This window comes from Idiotropiscis lumnitzeri, chromosome 2, assembly GCF_059441095.1.
Source record: "Idiotropiscis lumnitzeri isolate Australia: NSW breed Sydney's pygmy pipehorse chromosome 2, RoL_Ilum_1.0, whole genome shotgun sequence".
Lineage (NCBI taxonomy): Eukaryota > Metazoa > Chordata > Actinopteri > Syngnathiformes > Syngnathidae > Idiotropiscis > Idiotropiscis lumnitzeri.
The window spans coordinates 10,762,729-10,783,439 of NC_142392.1; the positions used below are offsets into that span (position 1 = coordinate 10,762,729).

The following is a 20,711-nucleotide window of genomic DNA, read 5'->3' on the forward strand; positions in this document are numbered from 1 at the left end:
TGAGTTCAGTTTTTCACCTTTTCACACAGCGTAATGAAGGCCAGGTGAGCAAGTGGAACAAGTGATTTTATTGATGATAGTGGAAGGCACCGATTTCATAAGAACAGTTTCTTCTCACACCTTTTCCATTAAATACGATTAAAAAGACAACTGAAAAGCATAACGTAACAAATGTTGTTCCAGGCAAAGGCAATTAATTTTATTTACATGTTTGATGTTAACACAAAAAAAAAAACATCACTCAGACACAATGGTTATTCTGGCACTGATCACATTGGCTTAATGTCAATAAAAAAGCTTTGCAAAATTAAATTTATCATATTTTATTCAAAATCACATTTACATCTTACCACAAAGAGTCGGTTCCTTCAGGTTTTTTTTGTCCTTTTTTTAAAGCTTCAAGGATCGCTGCTATTCTCGTAGGGCTGGGCGATAATCCGAAAATTTACTGTTCCTGAAATTTAATACAATCATTTTGCCCATGTCGGAAAATTCAGTGTTAAAAAAAAAAAAGAAAAGTCTTTTTAGTCACGTGACTCCACCCAGCTGAACTAGAAAGAAAACTGACAACGCGGTCGGTCGTTGCTGGCGATTCAAATCCAGAAGCGGCTGACACGCGAAGTAACGTTAGTTGAAGTTGTTCCAGTTGTGCTTGTCCCGAAAAGAAATTCGACATCTGTCGTTTGGAAATGTTTTGGGTTCCATAAAGACGATGTTTGAGCAAAAGAACATGAACTACAAAGTGCGTCGTAAGCACCTGAAACAGCGCGTCCAACCTTTTCTTTTTCACCACCCACAACACAACCATGCTGTTGACTTGGAGCTTGTGCTAAAAGTTCAAAGTGAGGAGCAAGTTTGGACAAGTGACAACAGCTCATAACGGAGGCGACACCATACGAGAGAACGTCTCAGAGGTGGACGCGATAGCCTAGCACATAGCTAAAGATTTAGCTCCTCTAGTTACAGTGGAGCGCACAGGATTTAAACGCCTCATGAAAGTAGCCGACGAGAGGTACGAAAATATTTGTCGCAAACCGTACTTCCCAATATGGACAACATCGGGACGGGAGCGGAGACATGTCAAGCATTTTGCATCCACATCAGACTTGTGGTCGAGTCGCAACATGGATCCCTGTTTGAGCCTGAATGTGCATTACATAGATGACAAGTGACGACTGCGCACCGGAGTACTCGAGACGGCATTTTCCTAATGAAGCACACTTGTTTATTTGGCACTGGCATTGCATTGACATTTTTTTCCATTCTAATGAGCATTTTTTTACGGGCGACTAGCTCCTTTGCACATGGCATTATTTATATTGTTTTCAACATACCTTTACATAAATCTAGGCGTTTGCAAATGGCATGATAGCATCTCGGCACAATCGATTTGCAGAAAAAGATTTTGTGAGAGTTACCCTTTTTCTCCGGTTCTTTGTGACATTGTTCAAATCATGCAAAGCAAGATATTTGGAATGTTTATACAAAAGGTTTTTGTACTATTATTTTTCATTGAAAGTAATGTGTACCAGTTGGTTAAAAAAAAAAACAGTTAATATGCATTTCCTGCATTTATTTTGATTTTGGGGGGAATTTATCGTGCATCGATCATTACCAAGGTGAAATTGCTCAATTTATCGCAATATTGATTTTAGGTCATATCGCCCAGCCCTATATTCTCACCATCACAATCGTGTCTCGCAGCATGCTGTTTAGTGGCGAATTTTTTAGCACAAACGCTGCAACTGAATGGCTTGTCTCCATTGTGTGTTCTTGTGTGGCTTTGTAAATGTGACTTTTCAGAGAAGCATTTTCCACAAACTGAGCAGGAAAAAGGTTTTTCTCCACTGTGAGTTCTTGTGTGCCTTGTTAAATTTGACTTATGAGAGAAGCTTCTGCCACAAACTGAGCAGGAAAAAGATTTTTTCCCCACTGTGTGTTCTTGTGTGGCTTGTTAAATGAGCCTTTTGGGAGAAGCTTTTACCACAAACTAAGCAAGAAGGAGGTTCTGCAGTGTGTGTTCTTGTATGTTCTGTGAATCGGGACTTTAGAGAAAATCTTTTACCACAAACTGAGCAAGAAAAAGGTTTTTCTCCACTATGTGTTGTTGCGTGTTTTCTTAAATTAGACTTTCCAGAGAAGCTTTTGCCACAAACTGAGCAGGAAAAGGGTTTTTCTCCAGTGTGTGTTCTTGTGTGTTCTGTTAAATTTCCCCTTTCAGAGAAGCATTTTCCACAAACTGAGCAGGAAAAAGGTTTTTCTTCAGTGTGTGTTCTTGTGTGGATTGTAAACGTTGACTTATGCATGAAGCTTTTGCCACAAACCGAGCAAGAAAACAGTTTTTCACCACTGTGTGTTTTTCTGTGCCCTTTTAAAGACAGCTTTGAAGTGAATGAGTCAGTGTGACATGCCCTTTCACCTTGAGCTTGCCCATCATCATCATCATCATCATCATCATCATCATTGTCATGAGCGTCTGATAATGTGTCCTCATTATGTGCTTGTGATGGCCCCCAGTGGTCTTCATCACCTTCTGTTGTCACGTGATGACTTGAGCTGCTGCTTGGAGGCTCCGCCCCTCTGTTGTCCTCACTCTCATCCTTGTTTACATCTTCGGTCTTTGTTGGGACAACTTTCACTGGTGACTTGTTGATCTCCTCCTCCTCTTCCTCCTTTTTGATGTGAGTCAAGTCTGGCTCCTCTTTCACAAAACGGAGATAGTTTTCACTGACCTCTGTCGGACACAAAAAGACAAACATACATTTGGTTTGGTCAAGTCAAACCTCGTGCATCGACTTTGTCTTCTTTTGTTTCTACCGTGCTACCTTGACTTGTGCCTGCCGCATTAATGTTGTGATGTTGTCAAATGTTGCCCAGTTGGCATCCATTGCAGCCTGGTCATCCTGGAAGGGGGATTCCCCCATCTGTGGTCCCTTCTCAAGGTTTCTCACTTTTCCCCTAATGAGGTTTTGTGAGTTTTTCCTTGCCCTCCTGGGGGTTAAGATCGGGGATGTCGATTGTGGCTATGTAAAGCCCTTTGAGACTGTCTGTGATTAAGGGCTATACAAATAAAATTGACTTGACTTGACTTGATGCATGCAATGCGTGTGACCCCAAATTGGACCGGACCATGGGGGCATTTCACAAAATTACGGCCAACGATGTAAACCTCCCTTTCCTAGCAGCACAACAGTGATAAAGGAGCATTTAAAAAGGAAGCACGTTGCGGCTGAGGCCCGATTTCATTCCTGACATAGTCACAGACGTTTCTGGAAGCTAGCTGAAGTTAGCACACACAGGCTATTGTGTGCGTCTGATGGAACACCTGTTGTGGGACCCTAACATATTGATGGGGCCACTGGGGGCCATCACAACATAATGTCATTGATAGAATAGAAATCCTTCAAGCGAAATATGTTTCCAAGTATTTCATTTTGCATTTATGGATAGTTTCATCGTGGGTACTTTTTGCTTTCATTATAATCTGGATCCCTAAAAGAATTAAAGGGGCCCTGGCATCAGAGTCGCTATTTAAGATAAGATAAGATAAGATGTCCTTTATTAGTCCCACAATGGGGAAATTTGAGGTGTTACAGCAGCAAAGATATAGATCACACAGAGTCGGCGGCGTAATGTAGCCGTTAATGTATAACATTAGCAGCAGACATTCAGAAAAAGCATGCAAATATACACAGTATAAACGTATCTAAGTGTAAGGAAACACTCCTAATGTTTGTCCATTATACGGAGGGGGAAACGCTGTAATGATAAAAACTACTGAATGATTGAAAATACTGCAATCATAAAAATATTGCAATGATAAAAGTACTGTCATGGTAAGAGTACTGAAATGATAGAAAAGTACTGCATGATAGAAAATACTGCAATGGTAAAAGTACTGTAATCGTAAAAGTACTGCAACGATAGAAAAATACTGCAATGATGAAAGTACTGCAATGGTAAAAGTACTGTAATAGTAAAAGTACCGCAATGATAGAAAAATACTGCAATGATAAAAGTACTGCAATGATAAAAGTACTGTAATAGTGAACATCCTGCAGTGGTAGAAATACTACAGTGATAGAAGTATTGTAATAAGAATACTGTAATGGTAAACAAAATACATCATTGGTCAATATTTAAGTACACCCTTGGCTGAAAGTACAGTAGTAGTTAATATTGCATCCTAGGACTGCACAATTGCACTAATGCCCTCCCGTTTGTAGGCCTGACCCAATGTTCTTGTTAAAAAGTCTGACAGCAGTTGGCAGGAAGGAGCGGCGAAATCTCTCTTTGGTACAGCGAGGGTGTAAAAGTCTGTCACTGAAGGAGCTGTAAAGTGTTCTCAGAGTGTCATTGAATGGGTGGGCTGGTTTGTCCAGCATTGATGACAGTTTTGCCGTCATCCTTCTGCCCCCCACTGAGTCCACAGAGTCCAGGGAGCAGCCCAGGACAGAGCTGGCCCTCCTCACCAGTTTGTCCAGTCTCTTTTTGTCTCGGCCCGAGATGCCTCCTGCCCAGGAGACCACTCCATAGAAGATGACTGATGAAACCACCGAGTCATAGAAGTTCCTGAGGAGTGTTCCCCGAACGCCAAAGGACCTCAGCCGCCTGAGTAGGAAGAGTCTGCTCTGACCCTTGCTATAGAGAGCGTCTGTGTTGTCGCTCCAGTCCAGTTTATTGTTCAGATGAACACCCAGGTACTTGTAAGTTGAGACCCTCTCAACGTCTGTTCCCTGGATATTCACTGGTGCAGGTGGAGAGTGCCGACGCTTGCGGAAATCCACCACCAGCTCTTTGGATTTCCCAGCGTTGATTTGGAGGCGGTTCTGCTGACACCAGTCCACGAACCCCTGCGTAACCCCTCTGTACTCCCGATCGTCATCGTCAGTGATGAGGCCGACAATCGCAGAGTCATCAGAGAACTTCTGCAGGTGACAGGTTGTGGAATTGTATTTGTAGTCCGAGGTGTAGAGGGTGAACAGGAAGGGAGCCAGCACAGTTCCCTGCGGCGCTCCCGTGCTGCAGAGGAGCACGTCAGACACACAGTCCTGTGTTCTCACGTACTGTGGCCGGTTTGTGAGGTAGTTGTGAATCCATGTGATGAGGTGGTGGGCCACTCCCGCCTGCTCCAGCTTGTCTCCCAATAAGGCGGGCTGGATGGTGTTGAAAGCACTTGAGAAATCAAAGAACATGATCCTCACCGTGCCCCCCGCCTTCTCCAGGTGGAAGAGTGAAGTGTGGAGCAGGTAGATGACGGCATCATCCACACTGATGCCAGGCTGGTATGCAAACTGGAGTGGGTCCATTGAGGAGCTGACCAGGGGGCGCAGATGGACGAGGACCAGTCTCTCCAGGGTCTTCATCAGATGAGACGTCAGCGCCACTGGTCTGAAGTTGTTGAGCTCCTTCGGATGGGGTGTCTTTGGAACCGGAACCAGGCAGGATGTTTTCCACAGCTGGGGGACTCTGCCCAGCTTCAAGCTCAGGTTGAACATGTGCTGGACGATTCCACACAGCTGGTCTGCGCAGGATTTGAGGAGCTGGGAGCTGATCCCATCTGGGCCTGCCGCCTTCCTCGCCTTCATCTTCCTCAGCTGGTTCTTCACCTGAGATGTTGTGAGGAACAAGGCTGAGCAGGAGGAAGTGGTGGTTGTCTGATGAGGCTGGGAACTGGAGCCTGTGGAGAGAGAGAGGGGCGAGAGAGGGGGAGAGAGGGTCTTGTTCGCAGTGGCAGGAGGGGTGGGTGGGGGCTGCATCAGGGAAGCCTGAGCGGGGTCAGACATTTGATCAAACCTATTGAAAAATAGGTTCAACTCATTTGCCCACTGAAGCCCCCCCCCCTTCCGGGTCTTACCTGCTTGTCCGTGGCCTGAGATGGTCTTCAGGCCCCTCCAGACATCCCTGGCATTGTTCCGCTGCAGTTGTTCTTCCATCCGCATCCTGTAGGACTTTTTCCCCTCTCGGATCCTCCTTCTCAGCTGACGCTGCACTCTCTTCAGCTCGTCCTTGTCGCCTGAAACAAAAGCCCTCTTTTTCTCCTTCAGGAGAGCTTTAATGTCCGGTGTGATCCAGGGTTTGTTGTTGGAGAAACATCTTACAGTCCTGGTGGGAATGGTGTTCTCCATGCAGAAGTTAATATAGTCTGTAACTGTGTCTGTTAGACCATTAATGTCCTCACCGTGAGCTTCGCTGAATACCTCCCACACAGTTGTGTTGAAACAGTCCTTCAAGGCCTCCTCGGCTTCTCCGGACCATCGCTGAACTGTGCGTGTCACAGCTGGCTGCCTGCGGACGAGAGGTTTGTACACAGGCAGGAGAGCAACCAAGTTGTGGTCAGCTTTGCCCAGCGGGGGGAGGGGCAGTGACGTGTACGCCTCCTTGGTGTTGGCATAGAAGAGGTCCAATATTTTATTGTCTCTGGTTTGGCATGTTACATATTGTGTGAATGAAGGCAGAGAGGAGGAAGGAGAAGCATGATTGAAGTCACCAGAGATAAGGAACAAGGCATTTGGGTGCTGTGTTTGTAGCCTGCTCACAGCTGCATTCAGTACATCACAGGCTGTCTCACCGTTAGCAGAGGGAGGCACGTACGCCGCCACCGCGATCACATGACTGAACTCTCGCGGTAAATAGACCGGACGCATGCTAACAGCTATCATCTCAATGTCCCGACTGCAAAGTTGATCCTTAACAGTTATATGCCCAGGGTTACACCATCTATCATTAACAAACACAGCCAGCCCTCTCCCTTTTCTCTTACCGCTCTCCAGTGTCCTGTCCGCGCGTAGTATTTGGAAGCCGTCCAATTCCACGACGGCGTCCGGCGTTAGCTCTGTTAGCCACGACTCCGTGAACACCAGCAAACTAGCCTCCCGGACAATCCTCTCGTGCCGGGTTAGCGCTGTTAGCTCGTCCATTTTGTTGGAGAGGGATCGAACATTCCCCATAATAACGGACGGGAGGACGGGGTGATATCGTCTCCTCCTTGCCTGGCGTTTAGCCCCCGCACGACATCCCCGTCTCTTCCTCCTCAGCTCGCGGGGAATATCGGGTCTCGCTCCGGGAGCCCACGCGGGGTTAGCACGGAGTGCTAACAGCTGATCTCTTGTGTACACGATCGATCCGTAGCTCCGAGTTTCGTCTCCGGACACGATCGCGCAAAAAACAGCCCCCAACAGTAGTAAAACCACCGCAAGTTGGATGTCCATTGCTGAGGTGAGGTAAAAATAAAATAAAAAAGGGTAAAGGGAAAAAACACACGAAAAGGCTCAATAGTGAGCCACGCTGCTGTAAACAGGCAGCCACTCGCGCGGCGCCGGAACCGGAAGCGAGCTGAAGTTAGTACACACAGGCTATTGTGTGCGTCTGATGGAACACCTGTTGTGGGACCCTAACATATTGATGGGGGCCATCGCAACATTATGTCATTGATGGAATAGAAGTCCTCCAAGTGAAATATGTTTACAAGTTTTTCATTTTGCAAGTGAAATATGTTTACAAGTTTTTCATTTTGCATTAGTTTCATCGTGGGTACTTTTTGCTTCCATTCTAATCTGTATGCCTAAAAGAATTAAAGGGGCCCTGGTAGGGCTGGGCGATGTGACCTCAAAACCATATCGCGATTAATTGAGCAATTTTACCTCTAACAATAAATGCACGATAAATTCCCAGTGGACTCAAATCAAAATAAATGCAGGAAATGCGTACTGACTGTCTTTTTTATTGACCAACTGGTACACATTACTTTCAATGAAAAATAAAAGTCCAAAAATCATTTGTATAAACATTCGAAATAGCTTGCTTTACATGACTTGAACAATGTCACAAAGAAAAAGGGTACCTCTTGCAAAATCTTTTTCTGCAAATAGCTTGCGCCAAGATGCTGTCATGGTGCAAATAATGCCAAACAAAAAAATGGTCAATAAAATGAAAGAAAATGTCAATGCAAGACAAATAAACAAGTGTGCATCATCGGGGAAATGCACAGTTAGGCTCAATCAGGGATCCATGTTGCGACCCGACCACAAGTCGGATGTAGATGCAAAATGCTTGACATGTCTAAGCTTCCGGCCCGATGTTGTCCATATCGGGAAATATGGCTTCCATGGAGCGTTTAAATCCTGTGCGCGCCACTGGAACTCGAGGAGCTTTATCTTTAGCTATGTGCTAGGCTATTGCGTCCTCCTCTGAGACGTTCTCTCGTATGGTGTCGCCTCCGTTCATGGGCTGTTGTCACTTGTCAAACCTTGCTTCTCACTTTGAACTTTCAGCACAGCATGGTTGTGTTGTGGGTGGTGAAAAAGCTTCTGGATGTGATTCGCCAGCTTCGACAGCGACGTCTGTTTTCTTTCTCGATCAGGCGGGTGGAGTCACGTGACTAGAGGCGCTGTAGCGGTTTTAAAGGGGCATGAACAATGCCGCAGACAGAAAAGGCTTTTCTCTTTTTTAAACACCGAATTTACCGACATGGGCAAAATGATTTCGGTCATAGTAATACATTTCGGTAACGGTAAATTTTCGGTTTATCGCCCAGCCCTAGGCCCTGGCATCATAGTCGCTATTTATTGCATGATTTATGTTTGTTTTTTTTTTTGTTTTTTTCCCAAACTGACATTTAGCCTGCTAGTACGTTCCAACATTCCCCCTTTTTTTTTATAAAATTTTTGTTTCTAAATAAATTTTAAAACAAAATTACGTGTGAAGAATCAAAATCCCTACACATAAATTAAGCAACAACACTTTCACTCTGACTTTCCCCAAACAACTTAATGTTGTGATGCATATTTTTAACGATAGAAAGTCATTCTTTACAAAGCAAATGAGAGTAAAACGTGTACAAACCTGCTTTGTGTAGCACAACACGAGGCTGCTCGCAACCTTCGCCCAGAAGGATAAGATGTTGCTCGTTCTCTTCTTTTATTCCACAAAGTTCCTCTTTGTTCTTGGGTGTTGTTCTTTCACACATTTTCAAATGATAATTCCAAAAAATCCGCCCTTGATCTCTGCTTGGCGATGAGTCATGTGCCTCTTTTCGTTAGCGGCTAGCTAGCTAACAAGCTAAGCTAACTACGCCGAAAAGCATCAACGCGCGAAGATGAGGTTATCGGCACACAAAGACTTAATGAATTATGTCGTGGTACTTTAGAGTAGCACTGGACATTCTGTGAGAAAATTACAGTCAGTTCCACACTAAATCAGAAGAATTTAGCGGTGGGTGTTTTTGTTCCGGTGTGGACGGGTCGGTGGATGTGGTCGAGGTCCTTCGGAAGCTGCGCGCTTGCTAATGACGTCATGCTTTAAGCACGTATTTTTCAAATATATTTCTTTGCCTCTGTGTTTGTTTTTACCCCTGGCTGTTCTATTTCAATATATATTTTATATAATATTTTAAATCGGTTGATAAAAAAAAAAAAAAAAATAACTAAATTAACGCCACATTGGCGAGTCGGCTCCTACGTCACTTCCGCCGATGCCTCGAGAAGCCGCTGCTGCAACAGCAGTGGGACGTTTACGTTTCTCCTACCGAACGAAGCAACAATGCTGTGGTTCACTCGGGCTGCAAGATTGTATGAATATGATGTCTGCATATACTAGCAGTGCCTCTCAATTATTTCACGCCCGCCCCTTCCAAGAAGAAAAAGATTCGCGCCCCACCACCACCAATTTTTTTCTGTCTTTGTATATTGATGTTAGATTGTCAATAAAATATCCATAAACTAAGCTAAACTGATAAGAAATATAATTTTGAGAACTATTATTGTGAGGATCTCGAAACTCGGTACTCTGTTTTGCAAATATTGATGAGATGATAAATATTTACTCATAGTTTTTTGTATCAACTTTATTGACATTTGCAAACCAAACACAGTTATTAATACGTACATAATATAGAAAAGACAAAAAGAAGAGCCAGGGGGATTTTAAACAAAAATTCTTTGTAAATAACATAAAGCAACAGCTTTAGTATGTTTACGATACGTTTTTAAAAAAAACAATTTTATGGTTACTATACGTTTTTTTTTAATGGTTACTGTAATGTTCCGTCTTCTATCTTAAGAAGTCACGCTGGTACAGTGATGCTGCAGGCTTGTGTCTCTTTATTTATTGACTTGCATTCTCGTCTATGTGCAGACACACGAGTTCGTCTGGTAACCAAACACACATCAGGCAATACTGCCAACTAGTGACTAATGATATAACGGCTATCATTACATCTCCCTTTCAAACGTTAATCAATGCCTATGCCTTTTTTTTAATAAACCTTTTATTTTATAATTATTATTATAATAATTTAGTTTTGTTCGCAATTATTTTCACTTCTTTTCAATATCTACCCATTTTTTTTTCTGACAACGAGCAGCTCTACAACAATTTTAGCAACAATAACACAACATTAAACATTTTCAATCAGCCTGTCCGGTTGTCGTCTAACTCTTGTTGATCTTCGAAGAGGTTCAGTAATCCCAGAAATTGCTGGTGGTTGAGGTCTGTGCTCCTTCGATGTATCCACCTGCTTTGCAGCCTCAGCCTTATCAGAAGATTTCTCACAGTCCTCGGGAACCTTCAGCAAACTCCTCCTGTTCCTCCTCACTCTTTGTCCATGCTTTGTTTCCACAATGTAAGATCTCGGTTCGGCTTCGCTGAGGACAGTCACTTTTTCTGTCCCAACAATTAGGTCCCTCAATCCTTACAGTGTCTTTCTCAGAAAGAGGTTCCAGATGTTTTGTAGCTCTGTCATATGCAATTTTCTGTTTGAGTTTGAGCATTCTCTTCTTTTCAATCCAAATGTTGTGGTCATGTCCTTGTGGTATTTGTGGAAGCGTGGTGCGAAGCTTACGGCACATGAGTAGGTCAGCAGGCGAAGCTCCCCACTCCAGAGGTGCAGCTCTGTAACTCAATAGGGCAAGGTAAGGATCAGACTTATCATCCTTGGCCTTCCTTAGCAGTCTCTTGATGATTTGCACTCCCTTCTCAGCCTGGCCATTTGCCTGTCGGTATAAAGGGCTTGAAGTGATGATGTGAGCCTCAGCCTCCTCCGCCGTAACGCAGTCCTTGATGTCACTGTTAGGGTGCGGCGCTCGGGATAACGCATCAGCAAGCACTATGTATTTTCCAGGCGTGTATATTAGCTCAAAATCATAGCGCTGCAATGTCATCATCATGCGTTGAATTCTGGGCGTCATGTCATTGAGATTTTTCTTCCTAATTGAAATCAGTGGCTTATGATCAGTCTCTGCTATGAACGTGGGCAGTCCATAAACATACGTGTGAAATTTGCCAAATCCAAACACTAGACCCAGTGACTCCTTTTCGATCTGAGCAGAGCGTTTTTCAGTCTCTGACATTGACCTGGATGCATAGGCTACAGGTTGCCATGTGTCTCTCGCCTTTTGCAGCCGTACGGCACCTAGCCCATCTTTCGACGCATCCGTGGAAATTTTGGTTGGTTTTGATGGATCAAAGTAGGCAAGGACTGGCTCAGCTGTCACAGTTCTCTTTAGATCTTGCCATTCTTCGTCATGTTTTGTTGTCCACTCAAAGACTACGTTGTGATGCAGCAGCTCTCTAAGGGACTTTGTCCTCGACGAGACGTTTGGAATGAACTTGCCCAGGAAGTTTATCATCCCCATTGCTCGCAGAAGTCCTTTTTTCTCAGTTGGAACTGGCATGTCCAGTATTGCTTGCACTTTGGTTCTGTCTGGCACCACTCCATCTGCTGTGAGCTTGTCTCCCAAGAATGTCAATTCTGTAACTCCAAACAGACATTTAAGAAATCAGAAATCCCTTTATTGACATTGTACTCAAGTGTGCAACGAGATTAGAGATTTCTCTCGTTTTAGTTTAAGTCCATTAATTTTAACTCTTTGTAGCAGTTCCTCAAGTCTCTCATTGTGTTCTTGTTCCGTGTTTCCCCAAACAACCAAATCATCAATGTACACACGGGTTCCTTCCAGACCTTCTATGATTGACTCCATAGCTCTGTGAAAGATCTCAGGCGCAGACTGTATGCCAAATGGCAGTCTCAGAAAACAGAAACGCCCAAATGGTGTGTTGAAGGTGGTGTACCTGCTGCTTTCGGTGTCCAGCTTCAGCTGCCAAAATCCATGCGATGCATCTAATTTGCTAAAGTACTTAGCACCTGCCATGTCACTCAGGATTTCTTCACGCTTGGGAATCCGATAATGTTCGTTTTTAATGTTCTCATTCAGATCTTTGGGGTCGAGGCAAACACGTAACTCTTGGGAGTTCCCCTTTTTAACACACGTGATGGAATTTTCTTCCACTTTCTCTATGACTCCGATCCGTGTAATTCTGCTCAGTTCCTTTTTTAATCTATCTTTGAGAGGGTCTGGAACTCTTCTCGGGGCATGTACTACAGGTTTAGCAGTTTCCTTGAGCTGTATTTTGTAAGGACAAGGTACGCTACCTTTGAAGACAGAAAAGTATTTGTTCCCTATACTCTTACTACCTTCACTCTGCAACACTTTGTTCTTCTTATTGACATCCTTGCTGTTGATTTGGTAAATTCTTTTTACCAATCCAAGATCTTCAGATGTCTTGTCTCCAAGGATTGACTCCAGTCCATTTGGCACAATTGTGAACGTTAATTTGTGTTGTCTTCCCTTTTCTGTCACTTTTAGCCTACAACATCCCTTTGTTTTTATTGGCTGATTGTTGTCGGTTTTCAATTTCACGGCCTTGTCTGTGCCGGTTTCTCTTCAAGTGATTTCAAGTCTTTTTCATTTATTATGTTTGCTTTTGCTCCTGTGTCAATTTTAAAAGTAACAAGTGTCCCATTGACAAGCAGTGGTGCAATCCATTTATCTTCTTTTACTGCATTAACAGCTTGCTCTGGGTCTCCTCTAGTTTGTTGTTGCACATCGCTTTCGTCATATGACACGATTTTGATGAAAAAAATGTCACTGAGGTCATCACTATCATCTGTGTCTTCCTGCACGGTGTGCACTTTCTTCTTGGTGTCGCACATCTTAGCATAGTGATTTTGCTTTTTACACTTAGCGCAGGTTCTCCCAAATGCAGGACATCGTTTTGGCTCGTGCATTTCTCCACACTTTTTACAGCTGAAATGAGCTTGATCATTTTCATTGTTTTTGGTCTTTTTCTTGAATCGCAGTTTACCTTTCCTCGTCACTGCCTTCACGGACTCTGCTTCTTCATAAGATGGTGCTGCTTGGGAAGTTAGCACATGCTGTTTTGCTAGCTCATTAGCTTGGCAAGTCTTTATCGCACTTTCCAATGTTGGGTCGGCTTCCCTCAACAGCCTCTCTCTTAGTTTCTTTTCGTTAGTCTGATCCCTTATCATTGAGTTTTTCAGATCACCAAAGTTAGACTTAGCTTTAATTTTGAGATCGGTGAGGAAATTGTCAAAGGACTCACCGGGCTGTTAGAGTCTTGAATGAAACACGTATCTCTCATAAGTTTTGTTTTTCTTAGCTAGACAGTGTTCATCAAATGTTTGTAGGACCTTTTCAAACTTGTCTTTATCTTCGGGTTCATTGAATACCTCGATGGCCTCGTCTCCGGCATTGGTTTGCAAAAGGGCTATTTTTCTTTCGTCCGCTCTGTTTCCGACTCCCACGGCGGCAAGGTAGAGCTGGAATTGTTGCTTGAAAGCCCGCCAACTCGCGTCCACATTTCCCATCTTTTTCAGCGCTTCTGGTGGCCTTACGGAGTCCATCTCGCGTCAGTCCTTTTCTTGACCCGCGACCTGGTACCATGTAATGTTCTGGCTTCTATCTGAAGAAGTCACGCAGGTAATGTGATGCTGCAAGCTTGTGTCTCTTTATTTACTGACTTGCATTCTCGTCTATGTGCATACACACTTGTTCGTCTGGTAACCAAACACACGTCAGGCAATACTGCCAACTAGTGACTAATGATATAACTGCTATCATTACAGTTACTTTACGTTTGACATCAAACCACTTCGTCGTGATGACGTCAGACATTTCCGGGTTCCTTTCATTTTATGTTTAGATACTTAATGGTTGCAATTCAACATTTCTGTTCATTGCTGCTGCTCGTGCGTACATCGAAACAATTCATTTTCGCGATTAGCGCGCTTAGCACCTCCTTGCTCACCTCCTCGTTTAGCACGGTACTTGTTAGTGGAGTCGTTTATTTTCCATCACGTAGCTTGTTGCTGCTGCTGTGTATGGACTTACATATAGTTCAAACAAAGTCCGTTTTGCTGCGGCGCAAGATAGCATAGCGCAGGGCGTTTAAGTAGCGGAAAGAAATCCCCTCCGGGACAACGAGCGACAGGGCGACAATCTTTTATATGTTAACATTTCAAATCCATGTGACCATGAGCGCACGTCCCGCACAAACATTAACCTGGCTGCGCTGAACGTGCGCTCCCTTTTAAACAAAACTTTTATCATAAACGACCTGATTTTAGACAACAACCTTGAAGGTATTCTTTTATCTGAGACATGGCTCGGTACAGATGCTCCAGTTGCTCTCACCGAGGCTTGCCCACCAAATTTAAATTTTTTATTTTCGACCAGAGACTGTAAAAGAGGAGGCGGGACTGTGTCAATTATAAAAACTTAAACTCTTATTTCAAAGGAAACTATTTTTAACAGGTATTTATCTTTTGAACACCATGCCTTTGTTTTTAGCAGTCCTTCTATTCTCTGTGTCACACTTTATCTACCTCCTCATCACTCTGCTTCTTTTATGAGTGAGTTTTCAGAGTTCTTATCGATTTTACATTCCACTTGTAACAGAATTTTAATAACTGGCGATTTTAATGTGCACGTTGACAATATCTCGGACTCACTGTCCAGAGAATTTTTAAACCTTTTTAACTATTTTGAATTTAAACAGCATGTCGCACAGCCAACTCACAACAGAGGACACACCCTGGACCTGGTCATAACCTACGGCCTGTCCGTTGGTGTGTCCTCTGTTGTTGACCTAGCTGTGTCAGACCATTACTGTGTATATTTTAACATCGCAAGTTTTAATCAAGAAGCAGCCCCGGTGAGAATAGTGAGAAAACGCTACCTAACTTCTGAGGTTACTGCAAATTTTATTGAGATTTTAAAGAGCACTCCTGCTGACATTTTACCTGCACCTTGTGATTTTATTGTTGATAATTTTAACAGGGTTTTAAAATCAACATTAGACTCAGTTGCTCCACTTTTAACAAAAAACATAAAAATCAAGACGATACCCCCGTGGAGAAATGATTTAACGAAGAAATCAAAAAGAAAATGCAGGAGTGCAGAATGGAGGTGGAGAAAGAGCAACCTTACAGTTCATTACCAAATATGTCAACAACTCAAATCCTACAATAAAACAGTCAAACTGGCAAGAATGTCTTACTTCTCAAATCTCATTACAATTAGTAAAAACAACCCTAGGTATCTCTTCTCCACCTTCGATCTTTTAACCAGATCTGATATTAAAAAGTCCTCACAGACAGCGACAGACGCTTTCTGTGAGGAATTTTGCAGACCACTTCAGAAGTAAAATCGATGACATAAGATCCAGTCTTTTAGCTCATCAAAATGTAACTTCTATTAACGCTGGACAGTCATTTTTACCAGAGGAAACACTGGAAAGGTTTGCCCTGGTTGATGCAAGGACACTTGGTCGAGTTTTCTCCCAGGTAAATCAAACAACCTGTCTTTTAGATCCAATTCCCACATCACTTTTAAAAGCTTTTTAGGGATTTTTTTGAGGAACAGATTTTAAATATAGTCAATTGCTCTCTTCAGACGGGTGTCTTCCCCACTGCGTTTAAAACGGCGGTGGTGAAGCCCCTTCTGAAGAAGAGCAATTCAGAGCCCAGTGTTTTAAATAATTACACCCCTGTATCCAACTTACCGTTTTGAAGTAAGATTTTAGAAAAAAATGTTTTTCTACAGTTATATTATTTTTTTAAATACAAATAATGTTTTAGAGAAATTTCAATCTGGTTTTAGAATGAACCACAGTACAGAGGCAGCTCTTTTAAGGATTCTAAATGATTTCAGGTGTTTTGCAGATGCAAAAAAACTCACAGTTTTGGTGCTACTGGATTTAAGTGCCGCGTTTGACACAGTAAATCACATTTTATTAAATAGACTTAAAAACCTATTGGGCATCTCTGGTACTGCTTTTAACTGGTTTTATTCCTATCTCACAGACAGACGTTTCTTTGTAAGTATGGATACCTGTTCCGCCAAAACCCATGAAATTGAATGGGGGGTTCCCCAAGGTTCAATTTTAGGCCCAATACTTTTTAATCTGTACATGCTTCCTCTTGGGGATGTCATTAGGAGACACGCATCAGCTTCCACAGCTACGCTGATGACACACGGCTGTATATTGCCGTGTCTCCGGATGACACAAAGCCTATCGATACCCTTTTAAATTGCATTTTAGATATTAAGTCATGGATGGCAGAGAATTTCCTACAGCTCAATCAGGACAAAACAGAGGTTTTAGTTATTGGTCCTGAAGGTCAGAGAGAAAAACTCATCACAATTTGTGAAGAACCTGGGCGTCTTTTTTTACTCTGAGCTCAGTTTTATTCCTCATATTTAAAATGTAACCAAGATTGGTTTTTATCACCTGAAGAATATAGCCAGAGTCCGCCCGTTTCTCTCTCAGGCTAACACGGAGGTGCTGATGCATGCTTTTATTTCCTGCCGCCTAGATTACTGTAATGCCCTGCTCTCTGGTCTTCCCAAAAAGAGTATTTCTAGTCTACAACTACTTCAGAATTCAGCCGCACGGGTGCTGACGAGGACCACAACGTGCTTGTGAGAAGGGGCCCTTGCAGCAGCTCCGTATTCAGGGACAAGCCCTTAAACGTGGCACCGTAGTCAGACACGACACGCAGTGTTCCCTTTCTGGGATGATGGACACCATGATGGGGAATATACCAAACTCTTCCTGAATCAAGGTCTCTTTGTTCGTCAGGTACTTGTTCTGCATAATTGCAAGTGATTACATTAGTCATGGACTTCACATATTCTTGATGGAGTTGCTGATCAAACTTAAATTTCTTCTTCAGACCTTGTAACCGTTGCTGGGCCACAGCAAAATTGTTTGGTAAGAAGACATCTTTCTTCTTGAAAGGTAAGTTCATAGTATACTTTCCATTCTGTAACTTGGCAGATGTTTGGGTCCTAGCTGCCTTCCGGAGAGGCAGCCGAGCAAGGCTGGATTGGTGATGGAAAAGAACTGGTTTGAAAAAGATTTTATTCTCGTCACATGCTGATGTAAAAAAAAGTCTCCCCAAAAACGTGTGCGTGTATGCGCCCCGCGCACGTGTGAGCCCCCTCTCAGACATTCCCTTCTTACAGGGAATGCCCAAGTAGGACATGAATATCTAATTTTCCCTTGTTGCAAATGCATTCCCATCCCGCTAGTCTTCGGGATTTCCCTCCAAAAGTCCCCCAGAGGGAGAGCAGATGCGTCTCCCCTTTGATACGACCAGTCTACTCGTGACCACCTTAAATTACTCTCACACCCTGGAAGGTCACTGACCTGGCGAGAGAATTGCCCCCACCATAAACAATGCTCAGGCCTATTTTCTCTCAGGGCAGTATCTGGTTACGTCGGAACTTCAGAACCAAGACTGGTCACTTCTGTGAGCTCCAGTCCCTTCATAGTTTCATAAAGAGAATTACTTCCCATGTCTAAATTAGGCCATTTAAAAATACACAACTTTTTTTTTATTTATTTCAACTTATATTTAAGCTTGTTTATGTAATACTACAATATTTATTCAATTATTTTAATGTTAAATTATATCAATATTAATTTAAACCTTTTTATTTCACTCTTGATTATTTCTTCATGTCATGATCCGCGTCGGGCATGAGAGGGGCTTTGTTATTGTTTTCATGTGCATGCGGTTTTGTTATTGTTTTCGTCCCCTCCTTCCCGCCATGTGTTTTCTGTTATTGTTTTGGTCAGCTGTGATAGCGCCTCCCCTCAGCACTCGTCCTCACCAGCCACGCACCTGTTCCCCGTTACCCTCATCACGCACCTGATTCCCATCTGCTCCCCTAATTACTCTGACTATTTAAGCCTCCCAGACCCACCACTCTGTGTCGGGTCATTGCCGCAAGTTACGGACTGCCACGACCACGTTTCGCTCACGTTCATGTTCATGCTTTTGTTCCCCTCCTCGTTCCCGTTTGCCTTCCTCAGCCTTTTGCCTCGGTTTCTGTTCCTCGCCCCCCTTTTTCTGTTCGTCAAGTTGGTACCGTTGTTATCTTTCTCCCGTCCCGGTTGTCTTCCTTTGTTGAACCCCTTCAATAAACCCCCCGAACGACATCCATTCCCTGCCTCCTCGCCTTTTGGGTCCACCTTCCTCCTCGCCAAAAGGCGACCCTGACACTTAACTTATTTGTTCATTTGAATATGTATGCAATTTAAATTATTCCATCCATCCAGCCATTTTCTGCCGCTCATCCGGGGTCGGGTTATTGAATTAATTTAATACATAAGTATTTTTTATATTTCAATATTAGGACTCTTCTCAATGAGTTCAATATTTATAAAATGTTTCTTTATTTCGTATTAATTGAATTAAGTCTGTATGTGGTTGCCAATTTTAATATTTCCCTATTTCATTATAAAAATAATCCAATATATAAAAAATATAATACAGCATGAAAAAAAATATTTGGTATATTTGACAAAATGATACATTTTCCAAAGTGAGATTCTGCTTCGCAACAAACCCCAAACGCTTGATAGAGCTCAACCTAGAAAGTGTTTTTAGCAAGTCAGAAATTTATTCAGAAAGCGAAATATTAAATGTATGTGAGGGGATATTTGAAGAGTTTGAGTTTTGTTCAATGGACCATACATATACGAGACAGCCAAACACTGCGAGAAAACCAGCGCTGACTCCAGTCGCCATCAAGTTGCCAACTCCTGACATTCCAGAACCTTTGAGAGAAACTGAGACTGCTTGCGTTTCTCTTTCTTGTTCTTTTTCGAGTTCAACTTCTAGATCTATTTTTCACCTTTTCACACAGCGAAATGAAGGCCAGTTGAGCAAGTGGAACAAGTCATTTTATTGATGATTGTGGAAGGCACCGATTCCATAAGCACCGTTTCTTCTCACACCTTTTCCATTAAGTACGTTTAAAAAGACAACTGAAAAGCAAAATGTTCACAAATATTTGTTCCAGGCACAGGCAATTAATTTTATTTACATGTTTGATGTTAACACACAAAAAATATCATCATCACTCAGACACAATGGTTCTTCTGGCACGGATCACATTGGCTTAATGTCAATAAAAAAAGCTTTTCAAAATTAAATTCATCATATTTTATCCAAAATCATATTTACATCTTACCACAAAGAGTCAGTTCCTTGAGTTTTTTGTTGTCTTTTTTTTAAGCGTCAAGGATCGCTGCAATTCTCACCAGCACAATTGTGTCTCTCAGCACCCTCTTTAGAAAAGAATTTTTTAGCACAAACGCTGCAACTGAATGGCTGGTCTCCACTGTGTGTTCTTGTGTGGCGTCGTAAATGCGACTTTCGAGAGAACCTCTTGGCACAAACTGAGCAGGAAAAAGGTTTTTCTCCACTGTGTATTCTTGTGTGCCTTGTGAAATGAGAATTATTGGAGAAGCTTTTACCACAAACTGAGCAGGAAAAAGGGTTTTCTCCACTGTGTGTTCTTGTGTGACAAGTTAAACTTGACTTTTCAGAGAAGCGTCTACCACACACTGAGCAGGAAAAAGGTTTTTCTCCACTGTGCGTTCTTGTGTGGATTGTTAAACTTGAATTTTGAGAGAAGCTTTTACCACAAACTGAGCAAGTAAAAGGTTTTTCTCCAGTGTGTGTTCTTGCGTGTTCTGTTAAAGTTGCCTTTTGAGAGAAGCATTTTCCACAAACTGAGCAAGAAAAAGGTTTTTCTCCACTGTGCGTTCTTGTGTGGATTGTTAAATAAAACTTTCCAGAGAAGCTTTTGCCACAAACTGAGCAGGAAAAAGGTTTTTCTCCACTGTGTGTTCTTATGTGATATGTTAAACTTGAATTTTGAGAGAAGCTTTTACCACAAACTGAGCAAGAAAAAGGTTTTTCACCACTGTGTGTTCTTGTGTCCTTTTAAAGACCGCTTTGAAGTTAATGAGTCAGTGTGACATGCCCTTTCACCTTTGGCTTGCCCATCATCATCATCATCATCATTAGTATCATCATCATCGACATGAGCGTCTGATAATGTGTTCTCATTATGTGCTTGTGATGGCCCCCAGTGGTCTTCATCAACTTCTGTTGTCACGTGATGACTTGAACTGCTGCTTGTAGGCTCCGCCCCTCTGTTGTCCTCACTCTCATTTTCAGTCTTTATAGGGAGAACGTTCACTGGTGACTTGTTGATCTCCTCCTCCTCCTCCTTTTTGATGTGAGTCAAGTCTGGCTCCTCTTTCACAGAACGGAGATCGTTTTCACTGACGTCTGCAGGACACAAAAAGACAAATTTGGTTTGGTCAAGTCAAACCTCATGCAGCGACTTTGTCTTATATTGTTTTTACCGTGCTACCTTGACTTGTGCCTGCCGCACACGGAGCAATGCGTGCGACCCCAACTTGGACCGGACCATGGGGACATTTCACAAAATTACGTCCTACGATGTAAGCCTCCCGTTAGCCGCACAACAGTGATAAACGAGCATCTAAAAAGGAAGCACGTTGCGGCTGATGCCCGGACATAGTCA

General features: G+C 42.9%; 2 protein-coding genes across 2 annotated transcripts in view; both read right to left on the reverse strand.

The window, feature by feature from the left end:
- The window catches only part of LOC148341659 (uncharacterized), a 269,746-nt gene that overhangs the window by 247,555 nt on the left and 1,480 nt on the right, over window positions 1–20,711 (reverse strand). The gene's annotated exons all lie outside the window — the stretch shown is intronic.
- Window positions 1,881–20,074, reverse strand: LOC148341667 (uncharacterized; the record flags this gene model as incomplete). Its single annotated transcript, XM_088283454.1, has 3 exons — window positions 1,881–2,368; window positions 15,591–15,604; window positions 19,527–20,074. Coding segments are annotated over 3 exons (1,050 nt in total), but the record flags the coding sequence as incomplete, so codon positions are not given.